Source organism: Vombatus ursinus, unplaced genomic scaffold (assembly GCF_900497805.2).
Source record: "Vombatus ursinus unplaced genomic scaffold, bare-nosed wombat genome assembly UNPS02014812.1, whole genome shotgun sequence".
Classification (NCBI taxonomy): Eukaryota; Metazoa; Chordata; class Mammalia; order Diprotodontia; family Vombatidae; genus Vombatus; species Vombatus ursinus.
Window position 1 is genome coordinate 87,531,562 of NW_020954590.1, and position 20,141 is coordinate 87,551,702.

Genomic DNA, 20,141 nt, shown 5'->3' on the forward strand with positions numbered 1-20,141 from the left:
AGAATTAGAAATTGAGGGGATGCCCATGAACTGGGGAATGGTTAAACAAGTTGTGGTCTATGAATGTAATGGACTACTACTATGCTATAAGAAATGATGACTAGGTGAACTTCAGAAAAACCAGGAAAGACTTATATGGACTGATGCTAAGCGAAATTAACAGAACCAGGAGAACATTGTACACAGTAACAGCCATATTGTGTGATGATTAACTTTGATGGCCTTAGCTCTTTTCGGCAATGCAAGGATCTAAGACATCTCCAGAAGTCTCATGATGGAAAATGCTATCCACATCCAGACAAAGAACTATGGAGTTTAAATGCAGATCAAAGCATACTATTTGCTTTTTTTTTTGTTTCTGTTTTGTTTTATTTCTTCTTTCTTGTGGTTCCTTCCATTGGTTCTAATTCTCCTTTACAACATGACTAATGTGAAAATATGTTTAAAAGGAATGTATATGCAGAGGCTATATCAGAGCCTTGGGGAGAGACGCGAGGAAAGAGGGGGAGAAAATTTAAAACTCAAAAGCTTATGGAAGTGAATGCTGAAAACTAAAAACAAATTAATAATTAAAACTAAAATAAAATAAAATGAGTGGGTTCTACTTAATGACTTCCAAGTCTCCTCTCCAGCTCTAGGTCTATAAACCTGTCATTCTGAAAACTTTTTGACACAGTGAAGCCACAATAGTGAAGGATCAGAAGATACTAAAAACATAACAAATAAGGTTTAGTTCATGCATTTGAAAGGGAAATATGACTTCATAATACTAGGGTGAAAGGTAAAGCCACCATTGAAAATAAGATAGCAGCTCAAGTATGCCAATACCTGCTTCTTAAATAAAATGCTCCATACATAACAATTTTACATGAAGATGTTTAAAAATGGAAAACAGACATTCCTGGATTAGTTGAAAAATTAATTGAAAAATTAATCAACAACCATTTATGAACTGCTTACCACGTACAAGGCACTATGTTAAGTTCCAAGAATACAAAGAAAATCAAAAAGAATCATGTCTTCCAAGAGATTGACATTCTAACAGAGGAGACAGGTAAGTAAGTAGGTACATACTAGGTGGTACAATGGATAGAGCACAGGCCTGGAGTCAGGAAGATTCCTCTTCCTGAGTTCAAATTTGGCCTCAAACACCTACTAGCTGTGTGATCCTGGGCAAGTCACTTAACCCTTTGAGCCTTAGTTCTTCCCCTGTAAAATGAGCTGGAGAAGGAAATGGCAAACCAGTCCAGTATCTCTGCCAAGAAAACCTCAGGAGTCAGACATGAGTAAAAACAACCACACACACACAAGAAACAACTCAGATGGAAGGTAACTTTACAAGGGAGGGCTCTGGCAGCTGGGAGCCCCACAAAAGGCCTCTTGCAAAGGAAGGCATCTGAGATGCGTCCAGAAGGGGCCAAAGAAGTAGAAGGGAGGCCGAGCATTCCAGGCACAGGGAGGGCAGCCACTCCAAAAGCACCGAGACAGGGGGAGGTTGCTAAGAACTTTAAATGCCAAATGAAGGACTTTACATTTAATTTTGGAGATAACAAGGGGCCATGCAGATGGTTTGGAGGACCAAAGAGCTAACATGTACACAGCGCTTTGAAAAATCTGAAAGAGCTTCAGAATCATGGAATCTAAGAGAAGGAAGAAGCCTCAGCAGCCGCCTAGTCCCAACTCATGCACAGGAGAAATCCCCAAGATAAGCTAGTCAACACATGACCATTAAGCCCCTGCTTAAAGACCCCCCAAGGAGGGCACATTTGGACAGCTCCTTTGTTAGGGAGTTTTTCCTGAAGTAAAGCCTAAATCTACCTCTTTGCAATTTCTACCCATTGCTCCTGGCTAAGCCCCCCAACAAAGCAAGCCTAATCTTCCTATCCATGACAGTCTTTCAAATAAGACATCTGTAAGACATCTGGCCTGTCTTAACAAGTCCTCTCCTCTCCAGGCTAAACATTACCAGTTCCTTCAAACTATCCTCTTATGACAGGGAGTCCCTACCTTTCACCATGCTGGTTGCTGTCCTCTGAACACTCTCCAGCTTATCAATGTATTTCTTAAACTGTGGCACCCAGAACTGAATAAGAGTACAGTCAGAGTAGGGTGAAACCCTCAACTCCATATTCTTGTAAGCTATCCCCTCTAAATGCAGCCCAAGATCAAATCAGCGATTGGACAAGTAAACACACTGACTACACCATTTCTTAGGAAAGAGACAAAGGAGGGCTTCCAGCACCTCCCTCGCTAGCAGGTTCACTTTTGATCTAGTCAGATGTGAAGACAGGAATGGAATAAGCGGTTAAATAAGCTTACTTTATTCTAGTCTAGTCTTCTCAAAGGGAGTTTGCTGATAAGGGGAGCTCTAATTCCTATAGCATTCCCTAACAACCCTTCTTGCAGGGGCCGGTGTGAAGTGGGGGCAACTACCCCTCATCTCAATGGGATCAATCAAGATCAGCACAACTTGTGCTCTCCCCTAAATCCCCTCAAGCCTCAATGGGGGCCAGTTGAAGCAAAGACACAGATTCCCCCTCCCAAACCTTGCTGGTGGCCAATCAAGGCACACACAGCATTCAGCCTGCACATTCACCCCATGGGGGTCCCCAGTCACTGACCAACACCCATTTGCTTTATAGGGAAACAACAAAGAAGGCACATTGCCAGCATAGTCTCACAATTTTACATTATTTCATCCCTGTATCTACTGCACAAGTGTGGTAGAAACTGTTTCTACTAGAAGGTAGAGATTGTTATAGCTATGGATCCTGAGAAGAAAACTCTAAGAAAGAATAACAAAAAATGCACTTTACACACACTAAAATTCACCTCACAACTGCTAACTCTGAGGTCCACTATCTTTTTTCAGATTCTTTTTCTAAATTCACATCTAACCATGCTTCCCTCATCTTATGCTAGTGAAGGTAATTATTTTTGCACCCAAGTGAAAGGCTTTGCATATTCATCCTAAAGAATTTCATCATCTTAGATTTGTCCCAATGCTCAAGCCTGTCCAAATCTGTTTTGGATACCGATTCTGTCATCCACTGTCTTAGTTATCTTCCCAGCTCTGATACATCTTGCAAATTTTACAAACATGCTATTTGTTCCTTTATCCAAGCCACTGATAAAAATGGTGATTGACACAGGGCCAAGCAACAGATTCTTGGGGTACTCCACTGGAGACCTCCTGCCATGGTGAAATTGAAACATTAACAACTACTTTGAATCTGGCCAATCAACCATTTCTGAATCCATCTGATTGTATTCTCATCCAATCCAAGTATTTCCATGTTCTCACCAGGAGTAGTATAAGAAACTTTATCAAAGCTTTGCTAAAATCTAGGTAAACAATCCCCAGCATTCCTCTCATCTTCTAGTTTAGTGGTCCTGTTAAAATGGGAAATGAGATGAGCTTGCCATGACCCTTCTTCATGAAGTCTGGTACTTTGTAATCACTGCTTCCTTTTCTAGATGTTCTACATGTTCAGCAATCTTTTCAATGATCTGTTCTAGAATTTTAATAGGAATCAAAGTCAAACTATATGGCCTAGAGTTTGCAGATTTTGTCCTCTTCTCTTTTTTTAAAATTAGGACATTTATTCTTCTCTAATCTTGAGGTACCTCTCTTGTTTCCATGATCTTTCAAATATCACTGACAGTGGCTCAGTAATCACATCTGCCAGTTCATTCAGGATCCAAGGATGTAGCTCATCTGGGCCTAGCGAAATAAATTTTCAACAAGGTTTGCAAGTAGATGTTTTTCTATTGTATTCTTACTATCTTGGGTAACAACTCCTAGTCAGTCATCTATATTCTATCAGTTACCATATAAAGTTATTCTCTATTAAGAAATGAGAGACAGATGATCAGATAATTCAAGGTCTTTCCCTGAAGGCCTGATCTCATGACAGGTGGTGGTGTAATGTCCTCTTAGAACCTGGGAGGCCCACCTCACAGGAGAAGGAAGAAGAAGAGCCCAGGGAATCTAGGAACTCAGTCAGAAAATAGAAAACAACAGCATAAGAAGGGCCTTGGAGGTGTTGTGGCTTCTAAGAGGGCCTCTGGAAGCTCTTAGGTGGCACTGCCTTAGAGCAGGTAGAAGAGAGTAGCCCAGGGAGACTCCAGAAGCTGGAGCTGAGATTTGACAGTGAAAGGAAAAAAAGAGCTGAACTAGAGAGGTGTCTGCACAAATATTTCTGGGACAATACCCTCTGGCAACTAAAGTCTTCCCCTTGCTCTAATTGGTAGGACATTTTTTAAAAGAATGGGGGTGACCCTATTCCTCCAAGGTGAAGTCCACAACCAAAATCTTAACTGTCACTGATTCCTTCCTAGGTTTTACAAGTCAAATTTTTACTAGGCTTTGGTCTTTTCATTAAGGATGGTAAAAATCCTCTAGTGACCTGGACAGGCACACATAGGTTATTCCCCTTCCTCACTGTTCCCACTTATCAGGGAATGGAAAAGTTCACTCAGGTCAGAGATTGCTTTCAGGCAAGGTCTTCCTCAGCTCAGCCTGGCCCCAGATCCCAGGCTGCACTGAAGACCGGGTGGCCATGAGCAGCTCAAGAACAAAATCATTCTCAAAAAACAATCAAATGGCACTAAATCTCCTCTATAACCTCCTCAAAAATAGATGCCTAACAATCTCCCCAAAGAAGTCCTTCTGAAACCCATAAATTCGTGATGAGACTGCTCCATCACCTTCTGGTTCACTGTAGTAAGCAATGAAGTAAATCAGTAAATAACACAGAAACTTTAAATTGTAGACTAGTGGTTCCTATCTTGTGGGTTCATGGAGTCTGGGAAACCACCATATATACACCAAACACTGTGTTTCTTTCAGCTCCAACAAAATGTGCAAGATAATTCAGTACAGTAAGCAGTCCTTTTAGACTAAATAATATCTCTCATATATGCACTATTTCTCAAATATATGTAGATGTTGTGATGAATAAGATACAAATTTAAAAGATTACAGAATTCATAATAGCTTTTTGTCACCATTTGTGTTCTCAATCAGTGGATACCTATAGTATAACTACTACCATGAGAGGGATCTGTGAAATGTTTTTTATATTTTAAAAAGGTCTTAACACTCAAAAGGGTTGAAAGTCACTGCTAGAAACTATACTATATCACATGAAATACAATTTTACATAAAATCGGTTACTATTCTGCTTACTTCAATCAATTTAGAGACAATGTAGGGTTTTTTGTTTTTGTAATTCATTTATAGTAGAAATGAAAATGCTGGATTATCAGGCCCTTCGCCAGGAGGCGAATCTCACTTTTTGGGGTCAATTAAAAATTAGGCTTGACTTAAATCATTTCAAATGATAACACCTCTTCTACAAATAATTAAGCATAAACGAGGACTTCCTGCATACATATTCAACTTCAAGGATTCAACCAAGACTTTACATGGACTGTATGTAAGTTTAGCCAGACAATCTATTTCTCTACTTTTAGCAAAACAAAACACAGTCTACTTACTTTTGTATTACATTTTGCAAGCTCAACATCATGCCCAGTTCACCTTTCATCTTTTCTCTGTTAGCCCGGCATTCTGCCAAGTAGCGTAGAGCCTAAAACAGAAACAATCAATTAATTCTCATTTCTAGATTATCCAAATTAAATAACTGACTGTAAAAGGTTCTCTTTCTTCATTTTACTTAGAACCTATTAACTATTAAGTTTTAATACCATGCTCAATAAGCAGATTGGTTGAGACACTTTAGTTCAACAACCATTAATTAGCAACTATTAGGTTCTAACATTTCCAGGCAAAAAGACAAATTTTTTTTTTTCAAATAAATCAGTTACTGTCCTCAAGGAGCTTCTTTCAACTATGGCCTGAGGGTTCAACATTTCAACAAATGAGTAAATTCAAGAATTTGAAGAGGAAGAAAATACTGTGAGCACCTATATATAAGATGTGGAACACGTGCTGAGACTTGATGGTTGGTAGAGACTCAATAAGGCTAAGGTAAACAGGGAGTACATTCCAGGCATGGAATGACTTTGTAAGTAAGTCTATCAAACTGGCTGGAACATAAAGTAAATGTAAGGAAGTATGAAAATAAATCTAGAAAGAAAGACTGGAGTCAGACTTTAACTTAAATGTTAGCCAGACTCAAAAGTAGATACAGCTTCTTTTGACTATCACAAAATCTAATCAAGGCTAGAAGTAATAGTGCCTCTAGGATAAAAGACAAATTCCTCAGTTTGACATTTAGAATACTTTACTATCTGACTACCAGAAGGGAGTGCCTTATTCAGATCTTTAATTTAAGTAGATGATTTTAGTAGCTATGTATGCAGAGACTGGAGAGAGAATGATAGCAGAGACCAATTTGGTTATTGTGAGAGTCCAAGTGAGACAGTAAGTACCCAAACTAAGATGAGTGGAGACATAGCAAGGAATTGGCTGGGGGTGGGGAATAAGAGAAGCACAGTAAGTAGTCTTTTTTGTTTTTTTTGTATCTTGGGAAATTTATTATGTGGTTTTTTCCACTTAACAGTATTTTATTTTTTCCAATTACATGTAAAGATACTTTTCAACATTCACTTTTATAAGATTTGGAGCTCCAAATTTTTTCTCCCTCCCTCTCTTCCCCCCCCTCCCCAAGAAGGGAAGCAATCTGATATAGGTTATACATATACAATCATATTAAACATATTTCCACATTAGTCACGTTGTAAGAGAAGAATCAGAACAAAAGGGAAAAACCACGATAAAGAAAAAACAAAAAAAAAGTGAAAATAGTACACTTCAATCTTCATTCAGACTCCACAGTTCCTTCTCTAGATGTGGATAGTATCTTTCATCGTGAGTCTTTTGGAGTTGTCTTGATCACTGTACTGCTGAGAAGAGCTAAGTCTATCATAGTCGATCACCACACAATGTTACTATTACTCTGTACAACATTCTCCTGGTTCTGCTCATTTCACTCAGCATCAATTTATGTAAGTCTTTCCAAGTTTTTCTGAAATCTGACTGCTCATCACTTCTTACAGAACAATAGTATTCCATCACATTCATATACCACAACTTGTTCAGCCATTCCCCAACTGATGGGCATCCCCTCAATTTCCAATACTTTGCCACCACAAAAAGAGCTGCTAGAAATAATCTTGTACATATGGGTCTTTTTCCCTTTTTTATGATCTCTTTGGGATACAGACCTAGTAATGGTATTGCTGGATCAAAGGGTATGCACAGTTTTATAGCCCTTTGGGCATAGTTTCAAATTGCTCTCCAGAATGGTTAGATCAGTTCACAACACAGTAAGTAGCCTTAATGATGGAACTTCCAACCAAGATGGCTGCATGACCCTATGGCTGATCACCCAGTTCCTGAATAATTACTTCAGCAAAAACCTGAAATTCACACTAGACTGAATAATGACCAAGAAATCAAGAATCTACAGTGACTTCTTTCACCCCAGAATTGAATGAAAAGTCACCCAGAAACCTAGAAAATAGGAAAAGGAGCCACCGGCAAAGCCAGTGTAGGCAACAAAGCCAGAAGCTGTGGTAGAGAAGTGCGAGAAACAAGTGTAGCCTGCAAAGCTCTATGTCCTAAAGGCATCACAAGCAAAGGGTTCCCCTGAGAAAACCTCAGAGAACCAGCAAGACACTCCAGACTCAGGGGCTCTGAGATACTGAAATAACACAGAGGACCCAAAGATCCATGGCTCTGAAACCTCAAACATCTACAAAGCCTAACTCTAGGAGGCAGAGGTCATCACAGAAAGCAGGGTGAACTAAGCCAACCACACCAAGAAATAACCTGTAGACCTGAGTAAACCAAGGAAGGCCCAAAATAGTATAAAAAATTACTGGATACCTAAATCTATTGTAGATCCCCAAAAGAAGAGTAACTGTAAAACTTGCAAGGAAACTAAAAAGGCAAAAGTGAAATTTTCACACAATCTACATGAGGATCTACGGGAAATGAAGCAAGAGATAAAAATGAAATAAAAGCTCCATAGCAAAGAAAAGAGAACAGAAAATAGTAAACCTAACCCAAGTAATGAATTCTCTGAAAGCTAGAACAGACCAAAGAGAAATTAATAACTACATGAAATAGTTATTAAAAATATCAGAAAAAATCAAAAGACTAAATATAAAACATCAAAAACGCCAAGATGGAGAAGCAGGAAACAGCAGTACAGCGAGCTGTGCCCCATCCCCAAACTGCTCCAAACAGATCTAGAAAATGCACCAGACAAAATCCTGAACAGGAAATCCAAAAAAAAAAAGTCATAATAAGTCATTTTTCCAGACCAGTTCAGCATAGGGAGACAGAGGTTTTCGGACACTGGGGACAGGGCCTGGTGCAGCACTGCAGTGCCAAAGGACATCCTGTGAACTGGGACAATAAAGAAGTCCCAAATCCATTGCAAGATATCTCCAGACCCCTACTGGAGCACCATGATGGAGAAAGGTACTGACCAGCAGCTTTGTTGCCCAATACAGAGTAACTAGTCATAGATCCAGAGTGGACTGATAAGTGGCCCTGCTCCCAAATTACCCTGTCCCAGAAGTCTCAGGCTGTAGGTAATGTACCAATGGAGGAGCAAATTCAGAAGCAAGCAACAGCGATGTGACTCATTAGCTTCCAGCCCAGCCTAACACCTTGCAGAGAAATAATCAGGGAAGGAATCTAAGACCTAAGGGGAGCCTGCAGTTCCGTCACTGAACTAGCAGATAGCATTCTGCTAGCTGATGGTGTTTGAGCTCAGCACAGTCTACTGTCGCTCAGACCCAAATGTAAGATAGGAACTTGCAGAGCTCACACCAGGGGGCAGCACTCATACTTTGCCCTGGATCAGACCACTTTGGCAACACCATAAGCTTCCAGATCCCCAGCCTGTCTCTGAGATCCTAAAATAACACAGCATTCAATATCCCAAGAAAGCAACCAAGAGAACCAACCCAGGCCTTCCCTCTAGAAATGTGGCAGAGCCCAGCACTAACATTAAGTCCAAAGTCAGGAAGGAGGTTGGAAGAATGGGCAACCAAAAAAAGAACCCCACCATAACAAGCTATTATAGTGGCAGAGACACTCAAGACACAAACACAGAAAAGAATGACCACAAAACATCTACAAGCAATTGGGCACAAACTCAACTAAAATTCTTAGAAGATATGAAGCAAGAGTTTAAAAAAAATTTTTTTAATGTTTTTTATAAATAAAATGATAATGTTTGAGGAAAACTTTGAGAAAGAAATGAGAGCTATGGAAGAAAGAAGTGGAAAGAGAATGAACAGTTTGGCAGCAGCTAGGTGGCACAGTGGATAAGCTCCAGCCTTGGAGTCAGGAGGACCTGACTTCAAATCTGGCCTCAGACACTTGACACTTACTAGCTGTGTGATCCTGGGCAAGTCACTTAACCCCACTGCCTAGCCAAAAAAAAGAGAGAGAGAGAGAGAGAGAATTAACAGTTTGGCCCAAACAACAAACTCCCTGAAAATTAGAATGGACAAAATAGAAACTAGTGACTCCATGAAGTAACAAGAAATATTAAAAAAAGGCAAAAAGCTGAACGAAAAAAAGCAGAAAATGTTATCTCAAACAAGTGACCTGGAAAAGAGATCAGGGAGAAAAATTTAAGAATCATTGTACTTTCTGAAAGCCATGACCAAAAAAAGAACTTAGACATCCTATTTAAAGAAATCTTAAAAGAAAACTACCCAGATATCTTAGAACCAGAAGGCAAAGTATAAATAGAAAGAACCTACTGGTTATCTCCCGAAATAAATCCCAAAACACAAACTCCCAGGAACATCGAAGCCAAAATCCAGAGCTTCCAGACCAAAGAAAAAAATACTACAAACAGCCGAAAAGAAAGAATTCAAGTACCAAGGAACTATAGTCAGGATCACACACAATTTAGTAGTTACCACTATAAAGGAGCAGAGAACTTGGAACATCATATTCTAAAAAGGCTTACATTCAAGAATAACTTACCCAGCAAAACTGAGTATAATGCTATAGGGGGGAAAAATGTACCCTTGGGGCAGCTAGGTGGCGCAGTGGATAGAGCACCGGCCCTGAAGTCGGGAGGACCTGAGTTCAAATCCGGCCTCAGACCAAACACTTGTCACTAACTAGCTGTGTGACCCTGGGCAACTCACTTAACCCCAATTGCCTAAAAAAAAAAAAAAGAAAGAAAGAAAGAAAGAAAGAAAGAAAGAAAAAATGCACCCTTAATGAAACTAAGGACTTTCAAGCATTCCTGAAAAAAAAGAACAGAGCTATAAAGAAACTCTGAAGTTCAAATACAGGAGTGAAGGTAAATATTTACAAAAAGGTAAATATGAATGAACAAGGATAAAGGACAAAATAAAGATAAACTGCTTACATTCAAATGTGGGCAGATGACACATCCCCTCTGAACATTCATCATCAGGGGTCATAGAGGGAGTCCAATTAGACAAGATCTGGAGTAGTTCTGTTATGTCTTGATGATCTTAACAGAAGAATGGAAAGAGAGGAGAAGGACACACAGGATGGGGGAAGCACAAGGAAGTTAGGGAAAATTACCTCACATAAAAAGGATGCACAAGTATACATCTATATAGGGTATAGGGAAGTTGCTGACCCTTGAATCTCACCCTCATCTCAAACAGCCAAAAGAAGGAAGAAAACACACACACACACACACACACATACACACACACACAACCACATTTCATTCATTCAACAGGAATATGGGAGGGAGAAAGAAAGTGGAGGGAAAATTAGAGAGAGGCTAAATTAAGGGAAAGATTAGTTCTAAGCAAAACAAACTTCAAAGATGTACAAAAATATAATTCTTCTGAGATAACAAAAGATGGAAATCAGAGGGGATGTTCATAAACTGGATAACAAATGAACAAATTATGACTGAACATGATTGAATATTATCATGCTTACCTCTTCACATTAAACATAATGACCAACTAGGGTCCCAGTGGACTAAAGAAAACATGACATGGGCTACCCACTTCCTGATACAGGGAGGAAGACTCAGACTGTACAATGAAATCTTTTTTTTTTTTTTGGACCTGGCCAATGTGGAAGTTTGTTTTGATTGACTATACATGTCTGTAATAGATTTTATTTTTCTTGTGTTCTCAATTGGGGGTGGGGGTAGAGGGAGGGCAGGTTAGGGAAGGCAAAAAGGCAAATCTTGGCTGATTAAATTAAATTTTAAAAAAAAAAGAAGGAAAGAAAGGAGAGCTAAGGAAGAATAGAATTGGAAAGGAAATTTACAACTTGGCACAGGAGGTACAAAACTTTGCCTAAGCAGTCCCTGAAAATGAGAACAGACCAAAAAGAAGAAAATTACTGGAGACAATAAAAAATATTAAAACAAAATCAAAAGAGGGGAAAAATAGAAGAAAATGTATGGTATCTTATAGAAAAAACAATTGACCTGGAAAACAGATCAAGGAGAAAAAATTTAAGAATTAGACTACCTCATGACCAAATGCCATGACCAAAAAAGAGCTTAGACATCATATTTCAAGAAATCTTAAAAGAAAACTGCCCAGACCTCTAACAATCAGAGGGCAAAGTACACACAGAAAGCATCCACCTGCCACCTTCTGAAAAAAAACTCAAAAACGAAAACCCCCAGAGAAACACTGTATTCAAAATCCAGAGCTTCCAAGTCAAAGAAAAAATACTTCAAGCAGTCTTAGAAATAAAGAATTCAAGTAGCAAGGAGCCACAATCAAGATCATACACAATTTAACAGTCACAACTACGAAGGCATAGACAGCTAAGAATACCATATCCCGGAAGACAAAGAATATAGGCTAAGAGCCAAGAATTACTTGCCCAACAAAACTGAATATAATCCTAATGAACCTTTATGAAATAGAAAACGAACCTTTAAAGAAATAGAGGGCTTCCAAGCATTCCTGATAAAATGATCAGAGCTGGATAGAAATTTTGAAGTTCAAACACAAGAATTAAGAGAAACATGTACAAAAATATTTATAGCTCTTTCTGAGGTGGGAAAGGATGGCAATCTGAGGGGGTGTCCATCAGTGGAGAATGGCTGAACAAGTTATGGCATACAAATTTGACAGAATACCATTGTGCTTTTAAAAACAATGAATGGAATGGTTTCAGAGAAACCTAGAAAGGCTTAAATGAACTGATGCAGAGTGAACAGAACCAGAAAAACAATTTATACAACAATTAGGTAAAGATAACTTTTAACTCTGATCTTTGTAATGACTAACCACAATTCCAGAAGACTAATGGAAACCTGTTATCCACTTCCTGATAGGTGGATTCAGAGTGCAGAATGAGACAACTTTTTTTTTTTTTTGCCTTTTTGGTGAGGCAATCTGGGTTAAGTGACTTGCCCAGGGTCACACAGTTAGTAAGTGTTATGTGTCTGAGGCTGGATTTGAACTCAGGTCCTCCTGACTCCAAGACCACCTAGCTTCCTCGAGACTTCTTTTCTTTTTAGCCATGGACAACAGAGAAATTTATTTTGTCTGACTATATGTGTTTGTAATAGGGGTTTTGTTTTCCTTTCATTGGGGGCGGGGGAGTGTGAAGAGGGAGAAAAGGCAGCTTTTGACTAATTGAAAAAAATGTTTTTTAAAGATAAAGATATCAAAAACATTTAAATGACCCTAGAAAATAGGTGAAAGAAAGATTCTACTACATAAAAGCCATGATTTGAAAAAAAAAAATTCCTAAAATTCCTAGACACTCTATTTAAGAAATCATGAATGAAAACTGCCTCAGAGCTACTAAAATCAGAGAGTAAAGATAGATAAAATCCACCAATCACCTACTAAAAAGAGCTCCAAAATAAAAATCCCAGGAATGCCTGTGCCAAAATCCAAAGCTCTCATATCAAAGAAAAAATACTAGAAGCAGTCAAAAAGAGTAGTTCAAGTACAAAAAAACCACTCAGGATCACATAAGACCTGGCAACATCCACAAAAAATGAGAGGATACTTCTTCCAAAAGACAAAATAAATAACACTTATGAAGAATGACTTACCCAACAAAGCTGAGTAAAATCTCACAGAGAGAAACACAAGCCTTTAATGAAATAGAGGAAGTATGAGCATTTCTGATAAAAAGATCAAAGGTGAAAAGAGATGTTGCAATATCAGTCCAGAGAAACCTAGAAGGGTAATTCATTTGATACACTGAAAGGTGTTCTATGATGATGTAGTACTAACGTTCCAAGAAAGAGAGAATGATCAAGTGCCCCTTCAGAACCTTAATGTTTTTAAAGGATATTAGGGGAGTTAAATAAGAAAAACAGAGGATCCGGGGTGGACTGATATTGCTCTGAGAGCCAGAAAAGCAAAAAGAGGGTAAAAGGAAGAAAACACTAATGTAGAAAGTAGGAAAAAAAGGGATGGAACTTGCTATTTCACATAACTGGGATGAGATTATACAAACAGGTGACAAAAAAAAAGTCACACAGGAAAATTGAGCGCCGTGTAAAAGTTTTAAGATTTAAGCTATCAATTAAGTATAAAGTGAAAGACAACTTATTTTTAAGGCCCAGGTCTGGTTTTACCTTCTCCTCTTAAACAAAGTGCAACCAACAAAGCCTTACTAAATGCTTTCTCATTCCTTCATAAAGTTTTCCTTTATCCCCTTTATTTGAGGAGACCTCTTGGTCCCTAGCCTTCCTATCATTTCACCAATGTTCTGCCAAGCCTCAGCCTTGAATAACTTCCATCATCTGCTGCCTTCACTCCTACACATGATAAACTAAGGCAGAGAAAATCATAAAACCATTCTCATTAGGTCCACTACAAACTTATATTATATAACCTCAACTAGGCCCTCATTGCTGCTAGGTAATCCTACTATACTTCCCTTATCAACTCACTATCCCACTGTCCACAGCTGCATTTCCAAACCTTTTCATCCCTCCTCAAACTTCCCATAGGTCCTCTTAACCCACCCATCTTTAACCTCCAGCCCCCTCTGAGCTAAGAATCTTACCTCATATTTTATAGAAAAACATTGAAGCCATGAACCATGAGCTCTCTCCTCACCTCTTCCTCATCTCCTATCACTCAAATGCCTTCTGCCATTATCATCTCCTTCATTCCTATCTCAAGGATGAGGTGGCCTAACTCTGTACCAAGACTAACCTCTACCTGGTCAAGTGATCCCATTTCATCCTGTCTCCTCCAACAGATTTTCTTCTCTTTCATCTCTGTTCTATCATATATTTTCAATCTCTCCCTGTCTTCTGGATGCTTCCTTACTGCATACAAACATGCCAATGTCTCCCTTATCCTCTAAAAAAAAAAAAAATCACTCAACCCCAGCATCCCTGCTATTGTCCTATATTTCTTCTGTCCTTTGTGGCTAAATTCCTGGAAAAGTCCTCCATTTCTCTGCTCTCACTCTCTTCTTTACCCCCTTACAATCTCGCTTCTGAATTCATCATTCCATCAAAACTGCTCTCTCCAAAGTTACCAATGATCTCTTAATTGCCAAATCCAATGGCCTTTTCTCAATCCTCATTCTCCTCAACTCTTCTGGAGCCTTTGACACTGTTGACAACCCTCTCCTACTTGATATTCTCTTCTCTTTAGGTTTTCATGATAGCACTCTCTCCCAATTCTTGTCCTATCTGACTCTCCTCTGTCTCCTTTGCTGGATCTTTATCCAGGTCACACTCTCCAATTGTAGATATTCCATAGGTGTTCTGTTCTGGGCCCTCTTCTCTTATGCTTCTCCACTACTTCAACTGATGATCCCATCAGCTCCCATGGATTTAATTATCATCTTTATACTGATGATTTTCAAATCTTCCTATCATGCCTTATAACCTCTCTGCTGAACTCCCATTCTTGAATCTGCAATTGCCTTTCAAACTTCACAAAATAGGCATTCAGTAATTATCTTAAATGCAACATGTTTAAAACCAAGTTCATTATCTTTCCCCCTAAAATCTACCAACCCCTTTTACCTTCCCTATTACCGTAAAGGACACCATCCTCCCAGTCCCTTGAGTTCACAACCTAGAAATCATCCTCAACTCCTAACTCTCTTACCTTTCATATCCAATCTATTGCCAAGGCCTGTCAATTTCACCTTTTGCAACATCTCTCTAATATGCTTCTTTCTCTCTTCTGACACTGCCCTCACTTTGGTGCAAGATCTCATAATCTCATGCTAGACACATGCCTGCTGGTGGCTCTGACTGCCTCACATCTCCCCCTCACTCAATCCATTCTCCATTTCAGCCACAGTGATTTTCCTAAAGCAGTCCCCCTAGTCAATGAACTCCAGTAGCTCTCTATTGCCTCCAACACCAAATACAAATTATTGTTTGGTGTACAAAGTCCTTCATATCCTAGAGCACTCCCTCACCACTACCTTTCAAGTCTTCTTACACCTTACTCTCCACCACATATTCTTCAATTCAGTCACACTGGCCTCCTTACTGTTCAACAAACAAGACACTCTTTCCCTCTGCTCTACATATTTTCTTTGGCTATCCACCATGCCTGGAATGCTCTCCCTCCTCATCTCCGCCTACTGGCTTCCTTCAAGACCCAAATAAAATCCCTTCTGCTACAAGAAGCCTCTCCCAAACCTTCTTAATTCTAGTACCTTCCTCTTCTTATTTACTTCCTATTTATTCCATATATAGTATGTATATATTCATTGGTTTGTTGTCTGTTCTGTTCGACTGTAAGCTCCTTGAGGGCAGGGGGTGTCTTTTGCTTCTTTTTGTATCCCCAGCACTTAGCACAGTGTCTGACACATGGAAGGCACTTAATAAATGTTCACTGACTGACTACAGACTATGCACCAACTGGAAATAATTATCTCTCTCTTCCTATCACCCACAGCAATTTGTTTGCACTTATCTTTTGCTTTTAGGACAATCTATTTTAGATTATATTTATTCCTGCATCAGTCTTATCTCTCCAATCAGACTTAAGTAAGTTCTTTGAGGTAAAGGGACCAAATTTTTGTAGTTCCAACAGGGAATGTCCTGCACCTGCTATGTTTTCCTATTGGTGGTTTTGTTTTTAGTTAGGACCTGTAATTTCCCTGAATAATATCAAGTGTGGAAACTCCTTCCATTGAGGCCAATCAACAACTCAATTTTAACTTAAAGTCTTATAAGAGTTGCCTGGGATAATGAAACATTAAGTGATTTGTCCAGTCACACAACTAGTATGTGTTAGAAATAAGACTTGAACTCAGGTCTTCCTGACTCCAAGGCTGGCCTTCTACCCACTTTACCATATATAACTCTTAAAAGAGCTTAAACACTTCTTTTTTTTACAGCATTTCTTAAAAGTCTTACTCCCCAAAACTGGCAGCCGAGGTCTCAATCCTAACCAAAATAAAACTAAATTCAAACACAAAATATATTTCCAACTTAGAAATAGTTACCAGAATATAACAATTTATGCAAGATGAATAAAAAGTGCTGTTGCTGAATCATTTCAGTTGTGTCCAATTCTTCAGTCATGTACAAATTCTACTTGGGGTTTTCTTATAGCACAGTATTTTTGATACAGCACAATAAAGTGATAATAAGATAATGGAGTAGTTTGCTATTTCCTCCAGCTCATTTTACCGAGGAGGAAATTGAGGCAAACAGGTTTAAGAGTCTTGCATAGGGTCACACAGCTAGTATGTATCTGAGGCCAAATTTGAACTCAGGGAAGATGAGTCTTCCTGACTCCAAATAACAAAGTAGTCAACCAGTAATCATTTATTAAGCACCTTCTATGTGCTTTCAAAAACTATGCTAAGCAAAAGAAGCTCAAAATCTAAAGGGAGTAGAAACAACTATGTACAAACCAGACATATACAGAATAATTAGGAAATAAATGGGAGGGAAGGCAACAGAATTAAGAGGGGTTGGGAAAAACTTCCTGTAGCAGATGGAATTTTAGCTGGGACTTAAAGGAAGAGAAGGAAGCCAGTAAGCTATGAAGAAGGAGAACATTCCATGCATTAGGGACAGTCAGAGAAAATGCACAGAGGCCAGGGATGCAGCATCTCGTTTTGTCAAACAGCCAGGAGACCAGTGTCACTGGACAGAAAAATATGTGGGAGGGAATAAAATGGAAGAAGATTGGAAAGGCAGGAGGAGCCTAGGTTATGGAGTCCTCTGAACACCAGACAAAAGATTCTGTAATTGATGATGAAGGCAATAAGGAGCCAGGGAAGTTTACTGAGTAGGGAGAATGGCATGGTAGGGTCTGTCCTTTAGAAAAATCACTCTGGTACCTGAATGGAGTAGAGGGAGACTTGAGGCACTAAGACCCACCAGCAGGCTGTTGCAATAGTCTAGTCTTGAAGTGATAACGGTCTGCACTAGAGTGGCAGCAATGTCAAAGGGGTAAAGAGAGCATATTTGAGGGATGTTGCAAAAGTGAAATCCATAGGCATTAGCAAGAGACTGACTATAGGGAGGGAAGGGGGATAAGAGATAGTAAAGAGTCAAGGACGACTCCTAGGTTGTGAGCTTGAAGGACTGGGAGGATTTTTGCCCTCTACTGCAACAGGCAAGGTTTTGGGGAGGGGAGTGACAGTGTTAAGAGGGAAAGATGAGTTCCATTTTGGATATATTGAGTTTAGCATGTATACTGAACATCCAATTCAAGACATCTGAAGGGCAAGTTGGAAATGCAAGATTGGAGGTCAACAGAGACTGGGGCAGAATAGATAGATAAGTACAGCAAAAGTTGTGTTATCTAATATTTACCAATGCAAAGGTTGAAAACTGAAAATTCTGATGTCTCAAGACAAATTAAACAATCTCACTAATCTTATAGGCTAGAAGTTCTACAACTGAGGGTGCCCTAGGATGGAAAATTCGTTTTAATTAACAAACACTTCTTGTGCACTTGCTCTATTTAAAGAAATGTACCAGCTGCTGGGGCTAAGAGTGGAAAAGGTGTTACAATGAATACATAGTCTCTTTCTCTTTTAGAATGAGAAAAAATTACAAGTAAAATGACTTAAGAACAGTTATGAAACAACCTATCAACAAGTACACAGTAATATAAATGGAATAAACAAATTAAACATTGTAAATAAAGGCTAAGATAAAACATGTGCCATAAAGTTAAAACTAATTTTACTGCAGCTAATGATAAGTTCTCTCAAAGTTATCGTTACACCCTCGTAAGGTTTAAATGGAATTTTTACAGTTTTATAACAAGAATGCTCTTAATTCTTCTATTTTGGTCCATTTTTTATCTTTCCTGACTTCTCTGCATCATTTAACACTACTGACTACCTGCAGAGGCTCCACTTAAACACTCTCTCCTTCCTGGTTTTCTATGACCCTGTTCTCTGCTGGTTCTCTGACAAGTCTGAGCAATCCTTTTAGTCTTCATCCCTAGCCTACTCACTGTATATGGGTATATCTCAAGACTCTACCCAGAAGTGAAGCCAAGATGGCAGAAAAAAGGCAGAGACTTGCCTGAGCTCTCCCCAAAACCCTTCGGCACACCTTTAAATAATGCCCTAAAAAAATTCTGAAGCAGCAGAACCCATAAAAAGACGGGGTGAAATACTTTTCCAGCCAAAGACAACTTAGAAGATCAGAAACAGCCAGAAAGAAACAGTTCAAGTATCATGGAGCCACTGTCAGGATAACACAAGATTTAGCAGCTTCTACGTTACAGAATCAGAGGGCTTGGAATATGACATTCTGGAGGGCAAAGGAGTTAGGACTACAACCAACAATCACCTACCCAGAAAAACTGAGTATAATTTTTCAGGGAAAAAAAATGGTTATTCAATGAAATAGAGGACTTTCAAGCATTCTTGATGAAAAGACCAGAGCTGAATAGAAAATTTTACTTTCAAATATAAGACTCAAGAGAAGCATAAAAAGTTAAACAGGAAAGGGAAATCATAAGGGACTTAAGGTTAAATTGTTTACATTCCTACATGGGAAAATGATACTTGTAACTCATAAGAACTTTCTCATTATTTGGGCAGAGTATCTACAAACAGAGGGCACAAGTATGAATTAAACATAAAGAGATGGTATCTTTAAAAAAAATAAAATTAAGGGGTGAGAAAGAAGAATGCACTAGGAGAAAGGGAAAGGGAAAGATCAAATGGGGTATATTATATCACATAAAAGAGGCCAAAAAAAAGCTTTTACAGCAGAGGGGAAGCTGGGAAAGGTGGTAGGGAATGCTTGAACCTTACTCTCACTGGAAATGGCTCAAAGAGGGAATAATATACACACTCAATTGGGTATGGAAGTCTATCTTACCCTAAAGGAAAGTAGAGGATAAGAGAAGGACAGGGTAATAGAAGGATAGACTGGGGGAAGCAGTAGTCAGAGCAAAATACTTTTGAAGAGGGAAAGGATGAAAAAAGAGAATAGAATGAATAAACGGGTGAAATAGGATGGAGGGAAATACAGTTAGCAATCATAACTCTGAAAAAAAATTTTAAGCAAGTTTCTCTGATACTGACCTGATTTCTCAAATATACAGAGAACTGAGTGAAATTTGTAAAAATAAGAGCTATTCCCCAATTGATAAATGATCAAAAGATACGAACAGTCAGTTTTCAGAGGCTATCTATAGACACATGAAAAAATGCTCTAAATCACTATTGACTGGAGAAATGCAAAATAAAATAATTCTGAGATACTACCTCACACCTATCAGATTGGCTAATAGGACAGAAAAGGAAAATGAAACTGTTGGAGGTTATGTGGGAAAATTGAGATTGTTAATGCATTGTTGGTGGAGTTGTGAACTGATTCAACCATTACGTAGAACAATTTGGAACTATGCCCAAAGAGCTGTAAAACCATGCATACCCCTTGACCATAATAAATACCACTACTAGGTCTATATCCCAAGAGATAAAAAACAAAAAGGAAAAGGACCTATATGTACAAAAATATTTATAGCAGCTCTTTTCTTGTGGCAAAGAATTGGAAATTGAGGGGATGCCTATCAGTTGGGGAATGGCTGAATAAGTGGTATACAATTGTGATGGAATACTATTGTGCTGTAAGAAATAATAAGCAGGATGCTTTTAGAAAAACCTGTAAAGACTTACATGTGACTCAAAGTGAAATGAGAACCAGGAGAACATCATACACAGTAACAGCAATACTGTAAGATGA

The 20,141-nt window shown here is 38.8% G+C and overlaps 1 protein-coding gene across 1 annotated transcript in view; it reads right to left on the reverse strand.

Annotated features, from left to right (window-relative positions):
• Positions 1 to 20,141, reverse strand: part of LOC114053703 (armadillo repeat-containing protein 1) — a 90,347-nt gene that overhangs the window by 49,450 nt on the left and 20,756 nt on the right. Inside the window, exon 3 of the mRNA XM_027876822.1 lies at positions 5,503 to 5,594. Within this exon, the coding sequence (XP_027732623.1) occupies positions 5,503 to 5,594 (92 nt within the window). The remainder of the gene's footprint in view (positions 1 to 5,502; positions 5,595 to 20,141) is intronic.